The 20369-nt window shown below is 45.8% G+C and overlaps 1 protein-coding gene across 2 annotated transcripts in view; it reads left to right on the forward strand.

Annotated features, from left to right (window-relative positions):
• Window positions 1-20369, forward strand: part of PHF2 (PHD finger protein 2) — a 54247-nt gene that overhangs the window by 20735 nt on the left and 13143 nt on the right. For both annotated transcript variants that reach the window (XM_005532795.3, XM_014261361.2), the window contains exons 2-12: window positions 3939-4024; window positions 9757-9871; window positions 12116-12276; window positions 12754-12895; window positions 15285-15471; window positions 16035-16197; window positions 17064-17151; window positions 17711-17817; window positions 18090-18181; window positions 18626-18715; window positions 19444-19806. In XM_005532795.3, the coding sequence (XP_005532852.2) occupies window positions 3939-4024; window positions 9757-9871; window positions 12116-12276; window positions 12754-12895; window positions 15285-15471; window positions 16035-16197; window positions 17064-17151; window positions 17711-17817; window positions 18090-18181; window positions 18626-18715; window positions 19444-19806 (1594 nt within the window). The remainder of the gene's footprint in view (window positions 1-3938; window positions 4025-9756; window positions 9872-12115; window positions 12277-12753; window positions 12896-15284; window positions 15472-16034; window positions 16198-17063; window positions 17152-17710; window positions 17818-18089; window positions 18182-18625; window positions 18716-19443; window positions 19807-20369) is intronic.

Here is a 20369-nt window from a genome sequence, read left to right on the forward strand (position 1 = left end):
CAGGAGGGAAGAAAACCTTGTTCCTCTGCTGGCAAGAATGGCTTGGGGCTGTCTGCAAGTCTGGCTTTAACTTTTGCTGGGAATTTGGTTTCCTGTGCCTATATCCATGTGGAAGGCACCAGCAGTGCTGCTGGTGGCAGTGCCTGGAGAACCCAGCTCTGCTGGGTGGGAGGAGCAGCCCAGCCTGGAATGGGTGGATATTTGGTGGAATTTGGGTGGATATTTCTGTTCCTGATCTCCTGGGGCAGTTCAGCTGGGGGATTCCCTGGACACTTCACACTCCTGGTTTCTCACACAGAGACGGCAGCAGCTCCCTGTGAGCAGCTGTAAGCAGCCAAACCTTATTCCAAAGCTGTGCTGGAGCTGGAAAAGTTGACTGTGTTTTGTAGGGGCCCGCTGGAGTTTGAGGTCAGTTATTTTTACTTCTCTGCGTTGTTCTCTCAGATGTTTGACTCTCTCAGAACAATCGCTCTGTGCCACAGCTGCTCAAACATCCTCCTATCCCGTGCCAAGGGTCTCATCTCCTTACTTTAGCTAAATATAGACTTTCCAAGCTCTTGTAAAGAGCCTAATCCATACCTTTACTGAGCTTAGCCAGCTGAATCCAGTGGCATAAGCAGCTGACACAGCTTTGTGGGTAGAGGAATCCTCTAGGTTCTCTTACTCTGGCTCTAATCTACCACAGTTTATTTAAATTTTTTGCTGATTAATATGGTATTTTTCTAGTAATTTTTCTGGTGTTTTCTACCCATTTACCACTCTACCCATATTTTTCTCTATCTATGTACAGAATTCTGAGGACTGGATTGTGATGGTGATTTTTCCTGTCGGCAAACTTCAGTTTTCTGTGCTGGCTTCCCAGGGACAGACAATAATTTTATTTTATTTTTTTAAGTAATGGTTTAATGAAAAAAATCAGCCAAATCTGCAGTTGCTTTGACACAATTCCAGAATAATGATTTCTGTTCCCAGTCTGGGTTTACAGAGATGAGACTGTCTCCAGCTTTGGTTGCAGAGCTTCTCTCACCCTGGGCTCTTTGTTTTGAAGGGAGCTGGCTCCCACATTGACAGCTGCAACAGGGGCACCATACCCACCAAGGTTTCTGGCAGGATCTTATTTTGACACAACATTTGCAATGGTAATAAAAAGGATGTGTTTCTGTATCTCAGCTAGTCTGGCCTTTCCCAGCGTGGCTGCAGCCTGGTTTTGTTGCTGCCGTTGTGCAGCAGCAGGTGTGTCTGTGGTTTGTGATGGTGACGTGCACCACCGTGTGCCTTGGGGTCAGCAGGGGCTTCAAAGCCACCTCTGGCAACGGGGCCTCACAGGACATTTAACAGCTGCTCCCTGCCCCAGGTGTGCCTGTGCTGGTTCTTGGACACCTGCACACCCCAAGGGCACCCCGAGCTCCTCAGGAGCGGCTCCAGGGACTCTGGTGGGAGGGGTGGGCACAGGATTGTGTGTTATACCTCCTTTATCAGCACCCAGGCCATGGCCTTCCTGCTTCTGGGCCAGCATCAGGTGCTGCTGGTGTGTCCAGCCTGTATGAACTTCTCCCATTGCTGAACCAGTTTTTGGACACTTTGGTGTCCTGCAGAGCTTGACTGGAGTGAGAATGATCTGAGAGGTTCTGTGAAGCACTTGGTAGAACTCACACTGCTGCCTGGCCTTTGGGATGGAGCAGCCATCCTCTGCCCTGCTTCCTCCAGGCAGAAACAGGAGCAATAAACTGAGCATTCATCAGTGCTCAGCGCTGCTGGGGAATGCCAGGAGGCAGAACGTGGCCTTGTGCATGGAGGTGGCACTGCATGAGCCCTGCCCATACCTTTTCCCTGGCAAAAAGAGCAGTGTTGGTGTTCTCTGTGACCTGAGGAGCACTGAGGGATGTTCTCTGTTCACTCAGCACTGAGAGAGGCTCTCTGCTCACTCAGAGCACTGAGAGATGCTCTCTGCTCACTCAGAGCACTGAGAGATGCTCTCTGCTCACTCAGAGTACTGAGGGATGTTCTCTGCTCACTCAGAGCACTGAGGGATGTTCTCTGCTCACTCAGAGCACTGAGGGATGTTCTCTGCTCACTCAGAGCACTGAGAGATGCTCTCTGCTCACTCAGAGCACTGAGAGATGCTCTCTGCTCACTCAGAGCACTGAGAGATGCTCTCTGCTCACTCAGAGCACTGAGAGATGCTCTCTGCTCACTCAGAGCACTGAGAGATGCTCTCTGCTCACTCAGAGCACTGAGAGATGCTCTCTGCTCACTCAGAGCACTGAGAGATGCTCTCTGCTCACTCAGAGCACTGAGAGAGGCTCTCTGCTCACTCAGAGCACTGAGAGATGCTCTCTGCTCACTCAGAGCACTGAGAGATGCTCTCTGCTCACTCAGAGCACTGGCAGCTGTTCGCTGCTCCCTGCAGAGCACTGGCATTGCAGGCGATGAAGCAGAGAAAGCCCAGGAGAGCTCTTGTCACAGTGTGATCCAGCCTTGCTTGTTCTGGAGCTTAAGGTGCCTCTGATGCCTCTCAGGGGTGATCTTGCCTAGCTGAGGTCCCACGGAGCCAAGGCAGCAGGGCTGGATTCCAGAGCATCCCACTGGAGCCTTTTCTCTGTGTGCTGCCTTGCAGCCTGGGCTGTTCCTGACACAGGCAGCAGGAGCAGGGTCCCCTTTGCCCTTCCTCCCTGGGCAGGACAGTGCCCTGCTGGACCTGGGTTCTCTGGTTGGCTGCTTACACTGTGCAGCAGCTTCTTGTCTCGGGTGTTTAGTGCTTTGCTGTGTGTTTGGCTCCTCCCCAGCACTGTGCTCTCGGGGAATTGTCCATGGCTGTGCCCAGGGTGCCGTGTCCCATCCAAAACCCACCTCGGTGACATCCTGGCACAGCCAGGAGTGCTGAGCTGGGCATCTGCTTCACCTCCTCATCTTCCTACACTGCAGCAGAGGTGGGACCTATGGAGGTTGTGCACGTGGTTTCCCTTGCCAAGATCGCTCTGGTACTTCACAGCTGCCCACACATATTTTGTGAAGATGTGTTTTGTTAATCAGGTTTACGTGGGATGGTGCTGGGAGAGCTCTGTGTAGGTGCAAAATAGTCTCCTTGGAAAAAACCCGTTCTGTGGGACTCTGCCACGTTTTCATGGAGTTCCACAGTGGGTTACTGGGTGGCCTTCTGGCTGGCAGCTTTTGGAGGAACCCCTCAGGAATGGAGGCTACAAACCCTGTCTGTAGCAGGGCACATGGGCCCAAAGCTGGTTTGGGCAGGGCTCTGCTGGGCAGACAGAAAACACATCATTTGTTGGAGTCAGAGGCACAAAGTGTGCCCTTATCTCTGGTACCTGCCTCTGACATCCAAGAAAGCACCGAATTTCATACAACATCCTGAAAACAACTGTTAAGGTTAAATAGAAAAACTAAGAGTGTGTGTAGATTAGAAAGTTTTCTTAAGTCACTAGGTGAAAAAGTTAAAGCTTGGAGTTTAAACTAGTTTAGGAAACAGAAGACAAGATGGAGGATTTAGGGCGTTGTCTCTTTTCCTTCTTCTTTCTTCTTCATCTTCTTCTTCTAGAGGTTTTTGGGTAGTAGTGGGTGATTGGATAGAGAATGCTGCGGTGCAGCACACAGGTGATGGGTCATTGGGTCACTAAGAAAAATAATTTACTTGGCATTTGTTGATTGGGTAAATGGTCACATAAAAGACTTTGAAGAAGATCTTTGTTGGCCATTTTGCACCTTTCTATCTTAGTGCATGTAGCTCCTTGTACCTTGTAATGCTGATAAGAAAAGAATAAACAACCAAGTCCAAACAAGAGAGAAAACTGCCTCTCTCTCATCAATGTCAGTCCAAGGGAAGAAAGAACCTAACCAGGAGTGTCCAATCAAGACAGTCATTAACATCATTAATGGTGTACTTGGACATAGACTAATGCCAGATTCACCTTCTTGTGTTACAGCTGTGTTGGTGTGGAAGAGGAAGAGGCACCAGATATTGACATCTATCATTGTCCAAATTGTGAGAAAACCCACGGGAAGTCGACCTGTAAGTACCCTGACACCCAGCAGGATGGGGATGTGTGAGCAGGAGCTTTTGATTTCAGCCATTACAAAAGGCACACCTCAGTATCATGTGCCATAAATACTGGAATTCAAACCAGAAGGTGAGGAAAGATGTCAGTGGGAGGATGCTGTGGGTTGGATCACGGAGCTGTGGCTGCAGCCTTGGGCACATGTGTGAGCTCAGGCCAGCACTCACCTGGAAAACTGCACTCCCCAGCCCCAGGAAAAACTGGGTGTCCTTCCTTGCATGAATCGTGCCCACACTCAGTGATGTGGGCTAGAAAATCCCTGTGGAGGCAGCTGAGTGCTAATGGAGGGAGTTTTGGAACCTACATGGTGTTTTCTCTCTGCAGATGAGAAAAGTAAGAAGCAGTTTGTTGTGCTTGGCCTGGATATAGAATTGCAGTGATTTCAGTGTCAGTCAAAATTGTAGGATTCACTGAGGGTGCCAATTCTTGCAGTTCTTTCACAGGAAAAGTTTCCCCTGAGCAAAAGTGACAGTTGATCTCAGTGGGAGTTTTGTCTGGGAAGGAATTGTAGGATGTGTTTGCTTTGGTCAGATTAATTCACAAATTCTTTCTATTATACAATGGAGAAAAAGAAAGAAAAGAAACCAATCCCTGTGAAAGATGAAATGCTTTGCTTGAAAACCAGTTATTATAAATAAGCAACATTGCTAGGGAGGATTCTGCTGCTCTGCAACCTCAGGGCATCCTGCAGAGGAGGAGCACCACGCTCATCTGCTGGAGCTGAGGGAATCCTGATGATCTTTTATTTAGTGTCAAATAAGAGACAACTGGGAAGTGACTCCTGTTGGGTTAAAATTCAGATTTTTTAACTCAAGCAACTATTCCTGTATTGCCTTACTTGTCAAAGTTTAAAAAAAATTCTAGTGGGAATGGAGTAGAGTCTGAAGGGTTTGTTTTGTGGGCAAAAAATAGAATTGTATTTCCACTGTGATTTTTTTAAAAAATCAAATGTGAACTGGAAACCTGAATGAGCTGGCAGCTGTTCCTGTCTCCCAGAGGGTCCAACTGAGAAGCTGGCAAAATCCCTGCTGGGGGGCTGTTCTGAAAGACTTAACAAAATCAGTTTGTCCCTACAAAATGTCCTGGTTTGGAAGGCTCAGCCTTCCTAGTGTTTTGTTTTCCTGGTTACACAAATAACCACAAATGATTTTGAAGTGAATGATTTGGGATTGGAGGTGGGGTGACTGCAGACACTCCCAGACTGTTCCTAAGCCAGGAGGGAAGCAGCAGCACAGGATCTCCAGCCTCTGAGAGTGTCAGTGCATAACATTGAGATGGGTCTGATACTTTATTTCACTTTTTTTTTAATTATAAATGATGAAAGGCATCTACTTTTCAGTGCAAGGAGAAAAACCCAGTCAGAAGCAGCAAAAGCCTATAATCAGGAATTGAATATCAATTCTATAAAAACTGGAGTGTGTCATCCTAGAATTTAAGACATGGCAGTTTTGATAAAAAGATTGCAAGTTTAATATATCAGTTATGATGAGGAGAGTTGAATTGACAACAACATTCTCATGTTTTTAAAAAGGTTTCTGTCTATCCAGGTTTTTTTATCCAAATAAAAATCCTGATGTGTCCCAGAGAATGCAGCCCAGCAGAAAGTGCTGCTGGAGCACAGTTCTACCCCCTGCCATGACAGGGACACCTTCCACTGTCCCAGGCTGCTCCCAGCCCTGTCCAGCCTGGCCCTGGACACTTCCAGGGATCCAGGGGCAGCCACAGCTGCTCTGGGCACTGTGGCACAGGGAGCAATTCCATCCCCATATCCCATCCATCCCTGCCCTCTGGCACTGGGAGCCATTCCCTGTGTCCTGTCCCTGCAGGCCTTGTCCCCAGTCCCTCTCCAGCTCTCCTGGAGCCCCTTCAGGCCCTGGAAGGGGCTCTGAGCTCTCCCTGGAGCCTTTTCCTCTCAGGTGAGCACCCCCAGCTCTCCCAGGAGCAGCTCCAGGGCCTCCTCTGGATCACTCCAGCAGCTCCATGTCCTTCTGATGTGGCCCACAAATCTGGGGCAGCTCTGCAGATGGGGCCTCAGAAGGTGTCCCTTGACCCTCTTCTCTCTGAGGATGCAGCATGCTGGGAATACAGAGCAGCATCCATTCTGTAGGACAGCAAGACACTTCCTTTTCTCCCTTTGAATACAGCACAGGCACTTTAATGACATTCACCAATCATCAAAGAAATGAAGTGCAAAAATTTTATTTAAACATAAATGATTGCTATCCTTACCTTGAGTTTTGGTGACAAGGTCACAAGCTGTGCAGTAATTTTCCCTACTAATGTGTAGAATCGTGAATCCTGTGGAAAAAAGGAGGCTGTTCTGCTGTAGCCTGTCCTTGCAGGCTACACCAGGCCAGGGGAGTTAAAAGCTGAATAAAGTGGAGAGACTTGGCTGGTGAATTCCATCTGCTAGAATTTGCATGGAGGATGTCCTGCTGCAGGGCTTGGGCTTCCTCTGCTTGCTCTGGCTGCTCCAGAATCTGTTCAGACCCGTTATCCAGCACTATCAGCTCTGTAATAAAGGGGTAGGAATTGTTCCAGCGCCAGTAGTTCACTGGTAGGATTTAATTATTGTGAGATTAGCAAAGGGAAACACAGACACCAATTGTCTGTTATGCAACTTGTCTGGATTTAAAAATATACGTGTGTTTCTGGAGCTTGCCTTCTACCAGATATGTTTTCCAGATGTCAAATTTAAAAATCATTTTCCTCTCCTTACATTTTTCCACATTACCACTGTGGTGAGTGGCTGCTCTCAGAAGATTGCTTCCTGTCACATGGCATTTTAAGCCATTCCTGTTTAATGAAATGTGTAGGGACTTCTCTTTGGGAAAAATCATCCATATTCATCCAACATTTTCTGACATCATTTCGATAAAATGTAAGGGCTTCATTTGGGCAGGCTTGGCTCATTTTCATAACACAGTCTGAAATGCTGGGTTTGATTGCTGCCTCATTTGCAGCAGTGAAAATCAGGAGAAATCCTTTGGAATCAGTGGAGTTACAGAGCTGCAAGTGAGCTGGCTTGAAGTAGTTACAACCCATGGTGCTGATCAGCAGAGAGCTCACAGGATGCTCCTGGGTGTCCCTGCTCTAGGGAGGCACCCTGGTCATGCTTGGAGTAAGAGGGGCTTTAAAGTCCCTTCCAGCTCAGTCATTTAGGCTGGGAAAAACCACCAGGATCACTGAGTCCAGCCTGGGACTGATCACCAGCACTGAGTGCCATGTCCAGTTGTTCCATGAACACTTCCAGGGATGGGCACTCCAGCCCCTCCCTGGCAGCCCCATCCCATGCTTGAGCCCCTTTCATTCTTCCTGAGAGTTCAAGCTGATGATCCCTTCTACACAAATAGGGTTGAAATAATATACATTGATTACTATTACATTAATATACATTAATTACTATACTATTACTATACTACTAAATAATACTTGTGAATTCTCATTTTCAGATACAGATTTCATAAAAGTTTATTCCCTTTTTCCAAAGTTGGGCTTCCCAAAGGTTAAATTTAGATCAGAAAGATCTGCAGAAAAAGAAATCTGTGATAAATTACAAAAAAGTGCCTTTTCTGGCCAAAGCTGGGATCTGTTGCACATGGGAATGAGCCTTTAGTCCTTGCTGTGGTGTTCACGGCAAAGATAAAATACAGAAAGTGTGGCTGGAAATGGCCAAGGGTCGAGTGTTTGATGCAGTGTAATGGACTCCAGCTGCCATCCAGGAGACAGCCCCTCCTCTAGGGTGAGGAATCTGGGCTGCCTCTGCAGGAGGGCTGGATGGGAGAGCTGGATGGGGAGAGCTGGATGGGGAGAGCTATATGGGAGAGCTGGATGGGAGAGCTGGATGGGAGAGCTGGATGGGAGCTGGATGGGAGAAGTGGATTGGGAGAGGTGGATTGGGAGGTTCATGGCAGAGCTGGATGGGAGAGGTGGATGGGGAGAGGTGGATGGGGAGGCTGATGGCAGAGCTGGATGGGAGGCTCATGGCAGAGCTGGATGGGAGGCTCATGGCAGAGCTGGACCCCTGCCAGCTCTCAGTGCCAAGGCAAAGAGCTCCACGGAGGTTTTGGGAGAGTTGCAGTGGATTTGTTCATTCAGCGCTGCTCTGCCGCTTCCATTTCCCCACACTCCGAGCTGTCTGGGGTGTAATAAAGGAACGTGCTTAGAGGATAAGCTGTTTAATTTTCCTGTGGCAAGTGACACCTCTTTCCCTGGGACTTGCACTCAGAGTGCAAGTGCAATCAGCACACTCGTGGTGTGGATTCGGGTGTGCTGAGAGGGGGAGGAGGTGGAGGTTGCGAAGGGAGGGAGAGGAGGAAGGTTTGGCATTCAAGCCAGGCTTGTTTCCTTTGTTACCAGGAGCATTGAATTAATACACTAAGCCTGAGAGTCATTAAGATAAAGAACTAGCAGCTTTAATGAATATCTCCAGCTAGGCTGGAGCCTGCATGGAACTAATAAACCCAACATGCTTTGTGCAAAACCTGGGATGGACTCACTGGGAGATGTCTTTCCTTGAGTTATTCCAGGGCTGTGGTCGGGAAAGCAAAATTCTCTCTTTCCAAATCTCATGTATTATATGTCTAGCCTCTGGATTCCTTTTGGAATGGAAAAGTGTATGGATCTGTGTGTGCAAAGAGTGAGGAGTGGGTGCCATCCATGAGGAGTCTGCTGCCTTCCCTCACTGTTCTGATAAGTGGTCTGGACTTGGGCTGAAATACTGAGTTTCACAATGGAAAACAAGGGTGGAAAATGAAAGTATGTGACATATGAAAATTCTATTTACAGAGGGTTTAAATGATACAAATGTGGAAAAAGTCAGTTTCCTTCCAAAGGGAGTTTCTTTGGACACTGTGGAAGCAGGAACAGCTGAGGGAGATAGTGCTGACTCAGGGAAAAAGCAGGACCAGTTTTTCTTGCTTTGTGTTATCCAGCTGTCAGAGGCAGGGCAAAACCACATTGAAACCTGACTGGCTCACGTGTGCTCATCCCTGCTGGCCCTTTATCCCTGCTGGACTATCCTGTGTGTCCATCCCTCACTGGGAACACAGTCAAGGGGCCTCAATCTGTCATCAGCTGCAGGTCTGAGCCAGAATAAATTCCCTTCCCTGCACTTTTAGCAACTAACTCTTCCTTTTCCTTTTCATTTTCCTTTTCATTTTCCTTTTCCTTTTTCTTTTCCTTTCCCTTTCCCTTTTTTTTCTTTCCCTCTTCCCTCTCCTTCCCTCCCCTCCTCTTCCCTGTCCATGCTGTGTGTAGGGCACACTAAAATCCCATCAAACTTGGTGTCAAATCTGGACAGAGCTTTATTCTGAGGTAATTCCTGACAAATGCACTCCCACAGACCTGTCCTGCAGGCTGCCCAAGGTGTTTCTGGGAGTTTCCTGGTGAGGACGAGGGGGAGTGAGAGCCCAGGGTGTCCAGAGCTGGTGTTTGTGTGAGTCTGCAATTACCCAACTGCTGCCCTCTGGTCCCAAATGCTCTCTGCTTGCTCTGTAATGGATCTTCAGCTGCACCACAATTGTCTAATGGGGCATTGAGAGCAATATTAAAATCTGCAGGGCAGCATGGAGGGGGTTCTCTCCACCCTGTTTGTGTGAGAAATTAAATGAAGATTCATCCTTCCTGCCAATGTCTTAATAATTATCTTCAACTTAACATAGCTGTCCAATTCATTCTTTTTCAGTGAAAAAGAAAAGAAATTGGCATAAGCATGACACTGGCCAGACAACGGACGTCAAGCCTGTACAGAATGGGAGCCAAGTGTTTATAAAAGAGCTTCGAAGTCGGACGTTTCCCAGGTGGGTTGTGGTGTGGGCAGGGTGCAGGGGCAGTGCTGGGTCCTGTGAGGCTGGGGATGGTCTGTGCTGGAAGCATTGCAGAGTATTGGTGATGAAATCAGTGCTGTTTGATTGCAGTTGTCCCAGGCTCTTCCCTTTTTTGCATCAGTGCAGCTGCATTCAGATCTCTCAGCTGAGCACAGAGCCTGTGGATTTCTATAGGTGCTGGAATTTGGGAAGGCAAGGATCATGGAATCAGAGAATGGTTTGGGTTGGAAAGGATCTCAAAGCCCATTCAACACCTCCCACTGTCCCAGGTGCTCCCAGCCCTGTCCAGCCTGTCCTTGGGCACTGCCAGGGATCCAGGGGCAGCCACAGCTTCTCTGGGCACCTGTGCCAGGGCCTGGCCAGGGAACAATTCCTTCCAAACATCCAATCTAAATCTCTCCTAGTTTAAAACTCTTCTTCCTTGTCCTATCACTCTCTGCCTCTGCAGAAACTCTCTAAGCCCCCTTTAGGCACTGAAAGTGGCAGTAAGAGCTCCCCAGAGCCTTATCCAAGCTGAGCCAGAGTGATTTTGGCCCCTAGAACATCCACTTGCATAAGAAACTAACCCACTTCTTGGTCAGAATTCTCCAGTTCTCAAAATTCTAATGGCTTTGCTGGAGTGTGTCCCCATCTTGGCCAGAACAATGACGTGCTCAGTGGCTGGTGACAAAGGCTGTCTCACTGGGGTGGTGAATGGTGCTAATTGTTAGGTGACATGTCCCACATGTTATTAGGCTGCTCCACAGCCATTTGCGAGAGTGATCATTTCCTTTTGGCTCTTTAATGTAGGCTGTAGCCAAATAAATCCTTAATTATTAATAACTAATTATTTTAGAATAATCCTTGGAGACTGGCAAAGTAAACACAGAACTTCTTCCTTTTTATGGAGAGTTTAATTTCACATTTAATTTAAGATACTACTCTTAGGCTGCTTAAAGAAAAAAATGAAAATAATTCTGGAAAGTGTTCTGTGGCTTTTACAGGTGTGTTTTGCTGAGCTCAGGATCCAGTATTTTTACTTGCCTGGCTATTTCCATTGGGGCCTGCAAGGTTTTTCTATTTTTGCTGTTTGGTTGTTTGTTTTTTTTTTGTAATTTGATAGGTTGCACAACTCATTTTAAAAAATATTTATGGCCCAGGCAGACTGATTTCAGTAACCTCAGGTGGCCTCTGAGACTGCATTCACACATACAGTATCTCTGAGTCACTCCAAAATGGTTATAAATAATACAGCCCCCCATATTTTCTCTTTGTTACTCATTAATGTGTGCATAAGAAAATCCTGCTGCCAAATGAAATCTCCTGAGACAGGAGGGTCTGTAGCACAAAGAAATGCCTGCAAGATCTGGGGCTTGGACACAAAGTCTTGTGGAAGAATTTCCTTCTCCAAAGAAAATGAATGGGATGTGCAGAAGGGACAGACCAAGCACCAAGAGGGTGCTGGAGGGGACAGGGGGCTCAGAGCAGGAGCATCCCTGGTGACTCCCAGCACAAGGCAGGGAATGACAATCTCCAGTGAGTGCTGGGGAGTGTCTCAGGTCAAAAGGAACTCTGAAGAGAGCAAAAAGGCAAAAAATACAATTCATATAATTCTGTTCTAAAATGTTGAATACCAAAATAGTGCTGGAGTAGCAAGAGTAGCAGTGCTAACAATTACATTGGTTCTTCCCTGGGAGGATGGGGATGCCCTGGCACAGGGTGCTGTGGCTGCCCCTGGATCCCTGGAAGTGTCCAAGGTTGGACACTGGGGCTTGGAGCAGCCTGGAACAGTGGAAGATGTCCCTGCCACTTCAAAATGGTCTGCAGAATATTCCCTGAGCACACAATTTGACTGCTTTAAAATTATTTGCAAAGCATTTCTAGGGCCATTTATTTGAGATTGGGTAACATTTTAAATCTCACCTTCTTGAGAGTGAAGCATTTAACATTAATTCCTTTAACACTGATCACTTGTAGCTTGACTGATCCTACAGCTGAGCAAAATGGTCTTTTGCTATAAGCTGCTATTTTAGGACTTCCCAGTAGTTGGAGCAGGAGGCTTGAGCTATTGATGTTGCATGATTTTATTGTGCCCTTCGTGCCTTGCAGTAAATGGGGTTTTGGCTTATGTACCTAATTTGCCTGTAATTCCTTTTTCCCAGTGTCTCCCTTTCAGCAGCAAACATTCCAAACTCAGCGTGGAGCCCCTCACCACTGAATCTGTGTTTGCTTTTGCAGTGCTGAAGACATAGTGCTGAAGGTGCCAGGCAGCCAGCTGACAGTGGAGTATTTGGAAGAGAAGGGCTTTGCAGAGCCCATCCTGGTCCCCAAGAAGGATGGGCTGGGCCTGGCAGTGCCTGCTCCCACCTTCTACGTCAGTGACGTCGAGAATTACGTCGGTGGGTACCTGCTTGGAGCTCAGCTGCTTTACAGACATAACTGGTCATATGGAAAACTGTAAAATGTGTTGTGAAATACTGTCTGTGCCATGTCTCCGTGTTTGTTATGTAGTGGGAGCTTGTAGTTAGCAATTAAGTCGCTCTTGTTTTCTGTGTCAGCTTGGCAGTGAGGCTAAGCCAGCCTGCACTGCTCTCCACAGCTCTGCACAAGCAGCCAGAGTAGGATCAAGGGATGCTTTTCCCAGGGACATGGCTACAAAAGCACCATTTGATGGGTATTTATGTATATGCAGCTCTTCCATGCCTGGGTGTCTGTGTGGGTACATGCATAAGCAACAGGGAGGATCCAAGGGCTGAAAAGGTCAGAAAATTAGAAGATTGAGATGATTCTGGGCAGGTTAACTCACCCCCAAGCATGGAAAAGGGAGCAAGGCAGGCTGTCCATCAACCCTTCCTCTCCACTGGATTCGTGTGCAGGGCCAGAGCGGAGTGTTGATGTCACTGATGTCACCAAGCAGAAAGATTGCAAGATGAAGCTCAAGGAATTTGTGGATTACTACTACAGCACAAACAGGAAAAGGGTCTTAAATGTCACAAACCTGGAGTTCTCTGACACCAGGTAAGTGTCCAGCCTGCTGCACAGTAATTACTACAGATTTATCTTGATTTTCATTTGTATTTAATTTATTATTTTGTATATAACATATTTCTATATAATAACATAGCTGTAAACTATACTACCATATGTGGTTATTTTAAAATTATATTAATATTACTTACATAGAATTATATATAGATTATAATTTTAAATTACTGAATCCCACATTGTATCTGGGATACATGGCTGGGTTCAGCCTTTGCCTTCCCAGGTGCTTTTTCTTCTTAGGGAAAGTTGTTTAGTAGCTTCTGGTTGCTCTGACTTTAGATGTAGGGTAACGTCACTGGGTGTCCTTTGAGGAAAATAACTTTGGAATTTTGTTTGAATTCTGTAATCCTACACCACGTCTTCTAGTTCTGCTTTCAGAGCTTTTGCCCTGTGATCTGTCTGACTGCAGCTCAGGCTCAGGGTGATGCTGGGGGTGATGGTCCAGGTCAGAGGGATCAGATATTGGGAAGGAATTCCTGGCTGGGAGGGTGGGCAGGCCCTGGCACAGGTGCCCAGAGCAGCTGTGGCTGCCCCTGGATCCCTGGCAGTGCCCAAGGCCAGGCTGGACAGGGCTTGGAGCAGCCTGGGACAGTGGAAGGTGACCCTGGCCAGGACTAGATGGGAATGAGATGATCTTTAAGGTCCCTTTCAGCCCAAAGCACCCTGTGATTCCATGATTAGCTGATGCCAATGCCAAGGGCACTGCCTAGTGCTCTCTGTGGCTCTGCTGCCATAACTGAGCAGTGATTTCCTTCCAGCTGTGGCAGGGGCAGCTCTGAGGTACCCAACACCAAAAGCTGTACAGGATATTTTCACAGGCCCTGGATCCTTTGGGGGAGCTGATGCTTCCAGAAGGGAAGCACCAGGAAAAGGAAAGGATCCTTTTACACACACACTACACAGATGATAATGAATGTCAGCAGAGAAACAAAGAATGGTTGTTTTGGGGAGCATTCCGCTTCAGCATGAAGGCTGAAAAGAGAAGGCTGGTGGATAATGACAAGCTCATTTTTCCCAGGAATTCCCCTGATCCCTGTAGCTGGGATTTACTGGCTCATCCCCATTGCTGCAGAGAGCAGCTCTGCTCACTGCAGGCTTGAGACCACCGGGATCCTCAGCAGAGATTTCTTTCAGCTTTCTGCCATTATCCCCAAATAATGGGATGTCTTTTTTCCTGAAGGACTGCTGGAGCTGTCGTTCATACTCTGCTAATCGAGACATTAATAGCAAATATTTTATTTCTTAGCATAGACAGTGACAGTTTAATTGAATGCACAGCTCCATCCTGCCTGCCATGGAAATGGAGTTATTGTCGTCGGGGCTTGACACTGAGCACAAATGACATGCAGGAGCATTTAATACTGGTTTGAAGTGCAGATACTCTTACTGATGTGGTATTTTAGAGTGTCTAGCAGTGAATCTTCACCTCCTGCACTATCAGCCCAAATTTTGAACTATCTGAATCTAAAATTCAGCACATTCTAGGATGAAACAATATCTGGTTGTCATGCCACTGCATTGTCTTAGCTGTGATTATAGTACATGTTATGTATTTGACTAAAACATAATATATGAATGATATAAATAAATAAATAAGTAGGAATATATGTTCAATGTGAATGAAGATAATTTGTATAAATTTAGATACATATCCAGTAAGAGTATGTTCTTAAGTACATACATTCATTCATATAAATTACAGAACTATATATCTTTTATATATATAATTTATATATGAAATATATCAATATATAGATATATATTTATTTTTATATATTTATTTATATATATATATTAAATGTATTAACATTATCAACCCAAATTAGACCTTTTCCTTCTTCTGAGCTTTTAATACCCATCTGAGCTTTTTAACTAAAAGCATCTAAATAAGATTGCTGATTTTCAGCATCAGATCAACAGTTATTTATCCATAAGCATTAATGTTATTGTTATCTGGATTCTCAATATTAAGCTAATTTTGACTGTTTGCCAGGGGATTTCTGTCCAAGTGCACACATTTCACTTTCTGTTCTGGAGGGGGCTGAGAAGGTGATCACGGCAGCGTTGGCACCTGAGCCTGCATAGCAGGGGCTGGAAAACTTCAGCCAGCACATATTTGATCGTAGATGATACTGCTGAAAGAAGGCAAAGGATTGTTTTTCAGTCATCACACTTAAAAACCCTTAAATCTCTGTCTGCAAACAGTTTTCCCTAATTTTCTGAATGAAGAGCAGTTCCACTGCCACGAGAGGAGCTGCTCCAGTTTGCCATGCAAGTATTTGTCACACTTGCTTCCTGCTGTAGCAGGGTGCTGGTGCTCTGTTTTAAAAGCTGCCTTTCTGTTCTCCACTCTCTCTGTAAGGATGTCCAGCTTTGTGGAGCCTCCTGACATCGTAAAGAAGCTGTCCTGGGTGGAAAATTACTGGCCTGACGATGCTCTGCTGGCTAAACCCAAAGTGACCAAGTACTGTCTGATCTGCGTGAAGGACAGCTACACTGACTTCCACATAGACTCTGGGGGGGCCTCTGCCTGGTACCACGTGCTGAAGGTGAGGGACACTGGCTTTTGAGGGCAGCTGGTAACAAACTCAATTTTATCCACAAAGACCATCATAGAATTCTCTCCAAAATTCAGCTCTCAGGTTTTTTTGTCATTGTCCCGTTGCATCCGAGCCTTAACTGCTCTGAGTGAGTGCGCTCCCAGGGGTGCCAGGGTCTCCTGAGCGAGGAAGCACTTGGAGCATGGAAGTCCTCTGTGTATTTTCTCTCTATTAGGATTTTAATATTTGTTTAGTGCCTTCTGCACATTCATCACTCTAGGCCTTAAAGACACCACATCCTATTTTTGCAGAGTGATGGAACCTGGCACTGTAAACCTTTTTTTACCATCACTCCCACAATTCTGAGCAGATGTGGTCAGCTGTGATTTAATTATTTCAGCCCCTTCTCAACATAGCTGACTAATTTTATTCAAATACTGCCAAAATACACAATGTTAATGTATATTTAGATAAGTATTTGTGTGTGTGTGTTTGTGTGTCTGTGTGTGTGCATGCCAGTGCAGAGTTGTTTGATTTGGCTGCTCACTGCTAATTTTATATTTCTAATTCAGGGAGAAAAGATCTTTTATCTCATCAAACCAGCCTCTGCAAATATTTCTCTGTATGAACGCTGGCAGTCAGCAGCAAATCACAGTGAGATGTTTTTTGCAGACCAAGTAGATAAATGTTACAAATGCACCGTTAAACAAGGCCAGACACTCTTCATCCCATCAGGTGAGCAGGTGGGAGAGGAGGGAGATACTCATCCTTTAGAGTATCCAAAATCTTCCAAAATATCATCCAAAATGCCAGAGGGGTGGGATTTGTCAACTTTCTCTGACAAAGTATGGAGCCTAATTCTCAGTTGAGGTTTTATTTCATGTGCTTACAAAAAAAACCAAAACAAATCTGAACTTTTACTGCTTTCTATTAATATTTTAGCAGCCTTTTAAAAGTTAAACTAGTAGGGAGAGTGTTGCACTCATGGTCTAGCTGGGTTGTAGTTACTCATGAGTTTTCTTTTTGTATCCACCATGTAATTTCTGCTTTCTGACACCTAACACACAATTTCCATTGAATGAATTTGCATTCTGACCATGACACCCCCAAATCCTTGCCACAGACATTAGTCTCCTGTGACACTCAGGAACTACAGATCACTCTGTTTGTGAGCAGATTCTTGCATCAAATGTTTACACACTTGAATTTTACCTTGGGTGTATAAAGTGGAAAGTAGGTGTTTCTCTTATGACCATCTGTGGAGCAGATGGTGGAACAAACACAGAGCAATTTATAGAGATTCGCTAGCTTGAGTAGATTTTTGTATGAAAATACATGTTTGGAAAACACCTGATTCTGACACTGGATAAAGCACATGTTGGGCTCTTTCAGGTCTTTGTGGAGACAGGAAAGCAGCTGCCATTATGTAGCAAAACAAAGAAGGGACCAGAGGCAGCTTTGTTCAAAGTGTGTGTGGTTCTGGGGCTGGGCTGTGTGGGTACCTGTGGAGAAAGGTGCTCAGTGAAGTGTAGCCATCATTTGGGATTGAAGTCTGCTAATGGCTTTCAAGTTCTTGTCTTGAGGACTCCTCTCTCTTTTAGGTTGGATTTATGCAACTCTAACTCCAGTAGATTGCCTGGCTTTTGCAGGACATTTTCTACACAGTCTAAGCGTGGAAATGCAGATGAGGTAATCCGTCTTTAAAATCTGAAGTTATGTGGAGGCTCATTTTTTTTAATAAATCAGTGATAATGAATCACTGACAGTAATGCTGGTGTAGCTCTTGGGCAGTTTTGGCTGGTGCAGCCCCACCTTTGTCCCCTGTGTCCGTGTTCCCTCGTGCTGAGTTATCTTGAGCTGTCCTCAGGCCTGTTGGCAATGCACAGGGGGATGCCTGAGGTGCCTGGGTTGATGTGGCCACATCCTGAAGGCAGAACTGTTACTCACTGCCTGGAGTGAGTAACCCTGGCACCTGCCACTCCCTGCTGGATCAGCCCCCACCTGCTCAGCTGGGCTCTGTGCCTGGTGTAAGACCATATGAGCAGTTCTTTACTGATTCTGGGCAAATAATGCCATAAAACCACCCTACATCTGTACCTCAGTACTTCACTGGTGCTGTCATGTTGTGCTTCTGGCCCGAGGCCAGCCTGTGTGGCAGCAGGACAAAGAGGGGACCCACTGCAAAGTGACCCGAAGTGTGACACTCTCGTGCTCTGCCATGCTCAGGTTGTGTGTCTTTGTCTTGCAGGGCATATGAAGTAGAAAGGCGATTGAAAATCGTCAGTCTGACCCAGTTTCCCAACTTTGAAACGGCGTGTTGGTATATGGGGAAGCATCTACTAGAGAAATTCAAAGGTAAAAACTGCATTTCCTTGCCTGCCCTGATGGCTCAGCTTTGACACCTGAGGTAGCCAGAACTGACAGGAGCACGGGGTGGGAAGGCTCAGCTGGATTTGGGACACAATAAAAACACTGCTTATTACCATCAGGTTGTAGTAGGAATTCATTTGTGGGGACCAACTCTCAAAAAGTTAACTTCAGCTTTCCCAGCTACAATTTTCAAATTAAATGGTTTCTGTAAACAACTGTAGCTGTCAGTGGTTAAATGACACTGATTTTTTTCTCAGGTTTGCATAAAGCTGGACAACAACCTCCTGCTCATCTGCTTCAAGGAGCAAAGATTCTCAATGGTGCTTTCAGGTCGTGGACTAAAAAACAGGTAGGAGAAGCAGGCTGGATTAATATTATGGATTTGTCAGTTGTTGGAGCAGAGAGAAAATTCTGGAACAAGTAACATCTTTATTGCAAAACATCCAATTCCAAGATGCCAAAGAGAAGGAATTGGGAGAACTAGGGGTGAGCAAGGTGATGTTGCACTTGCGAAAATGAAGTAATATCTGAAAAAAGATGATTGACTGTTGTTCTCTCAGGACAACTTGTTACTATAACATCCAGAACAAGGAAAAAGAAAAAAATTCTTGTTTGAATATCTAATGCAGTCAAGATTGATTTAAATACATAGGAAAATACATGGACAACTCATTTCAAGAGGTTTTATTACTATTATTATTATTATTATTATTATTATTATTATTATTATTATTATTATTATTTCTGAAGAAAACATACAGAGAAGCAGCAATTTGGCTTTGTTGTGTTTTAGGCTTTAGCAGAGCATGAAGATGAACTACCAGAAAACTTCAAACCAGCACAACTTATCAAGGACCTTGCCAAAGAAATAAGATTAAGTGAGGTTTGTGCTGTTTTTATAGTATTTACTGTGTTGGGGGTCCAGGCTATAAAATGCATGGAGGTATCATCCCTTGAGTGTGGTCCCAAATCCTGCTGGGTGGAGATTTGTGACAGCAAAAGGTGACCACAGCTGGCTCAGCTCCTTCAGGAAGGTGTTGTGCTGCATTCCACCCCGTTCCTAACCACATCCAGAGACCTCAAAACTGAAACCTATCTGGTCCTTTGATCCTCTTCGATGCAGTCAGATTGTCAGAATGGCAAGTTAAGCAGAAAATAATTTCTTTTTAATTAGTCAGTGTTAATTTTAATTGGGCAGCTATTTTACTGCTAATTTTTCTTGAGGGCATAAAATGTGACTCTGCTATATTTATCACATCAGAATGAAATGGAAAAGGTTTTTGCTCGAGCTGATCAGCATTTTAAGCAGAAGGCTGTTCATTTTGTCCATCCTGGACAGGCCATTTAACAGTGCCACGTGATGGTACAGCCCAGTGAGGGTCACATTCCCTACCAAGCCTCTGGAGTTACTGCAGGCCAGGCTTGAGGAGTGTGGGGGTGGAAGCTGGGGGTGGCCTTGATGGGATCTTCGTTCCTCGGTCAGACTGATTCCACTCCATCACATCTCTGGGCATCTTTGGGGTTTGCTTCCCCACCTAATGGAGGGTGCAGGTGAGTTTCAGAAAGGGGACAGCTGTGTCTGAACTGCCTGTGCTTTGTGCCAAACCACAGAATGCTTCAAAAGCCAGCAAAGCAGACACCAGTGCCAACCCCACGGCAGAGGAGATCTGTCCTGTGGAGAAGGAGGAGGCTCCGTCGCCCGTCCAGGTCACCCCTCCGCCCCCACCTGTAGAAAAGCTCCCTAAGAAAAAGACTCCCAAAACTGTGAAAACTCCCAAGCAACTCAAGCCATCCAAACCCCCAAAGCCTCCCAAGCCCCCCAAACCTCCCAAAACCCCGAAAGTGAAGGGAGAAGGCAAAAAGAAAGGAAAGAAGGCGAAGGAGAGCCCACCACCGGCCATCCCCAACCTTGACCTGCTGGAGGCACACACCAAGGAGGCTCTGACCAAGATCGAGACGCCAAAGAAGGGCAAGGTGGGTCGTGTTTTAACCTCTCCCTCTTCTCCCACCCTCAGAGAGATAAAATCAGTCCCTAAGTCTCATGCCAAAAGTAATATGTGCAGCACATCTTCTGCAGAAGCAGAAGAAAGGTTTGTAACTCATTTCTGTTCTCTTACCCAGCTGTTGGATTTGGTTTGTTTGTTGGTTATTTTGTATATATGTTGGTATGTTTGTTGGTGTGGACCCTCCCAGAAACCCACTGATCTCAAAAGGTGTCAGTGATGAATGAACTTGTTTCTAAAGTGTCTCATTTGCTTGAGATGTTACTCTAGAATGAGTTCTGAAAACAGAACAATAGTGTTCTTCCATTTTTGCCCACATAGGACAAGTTTCTTTTTGACATCCTTTAATTAATTCAGCATGAATTTTGCTTCTGATTTCGGTGGGGGCCAGGATCCGTCAAGGCACTGACAGAGGAATGGTTTGTGAAGATACATCCATAAATCTTTCCTAAAATGTTTCTGAAGTTCTAACAGTTTGTGTGCAATTTGTGAAACCTGTCATGGGGTGACAGGGAGAGGAGAGTATTGGTGTAC

This window comes from Pseudopodoces humilis, chromosome 13 (genome assembly GCF_049639895.1).
Source record: "Pseudopodoces humilis isolate 2021_Gansu_Grassland_sample_001 chromosome 13, ASM4963989v1, whole genome shotgun sequence".
Classification (NCBI taxonomy): Eukaryota; Metazoa; Chordata; class Aves; order Passeriformes; family Paridae; genus Pseudopodoces; species Pseudopodoces humilis.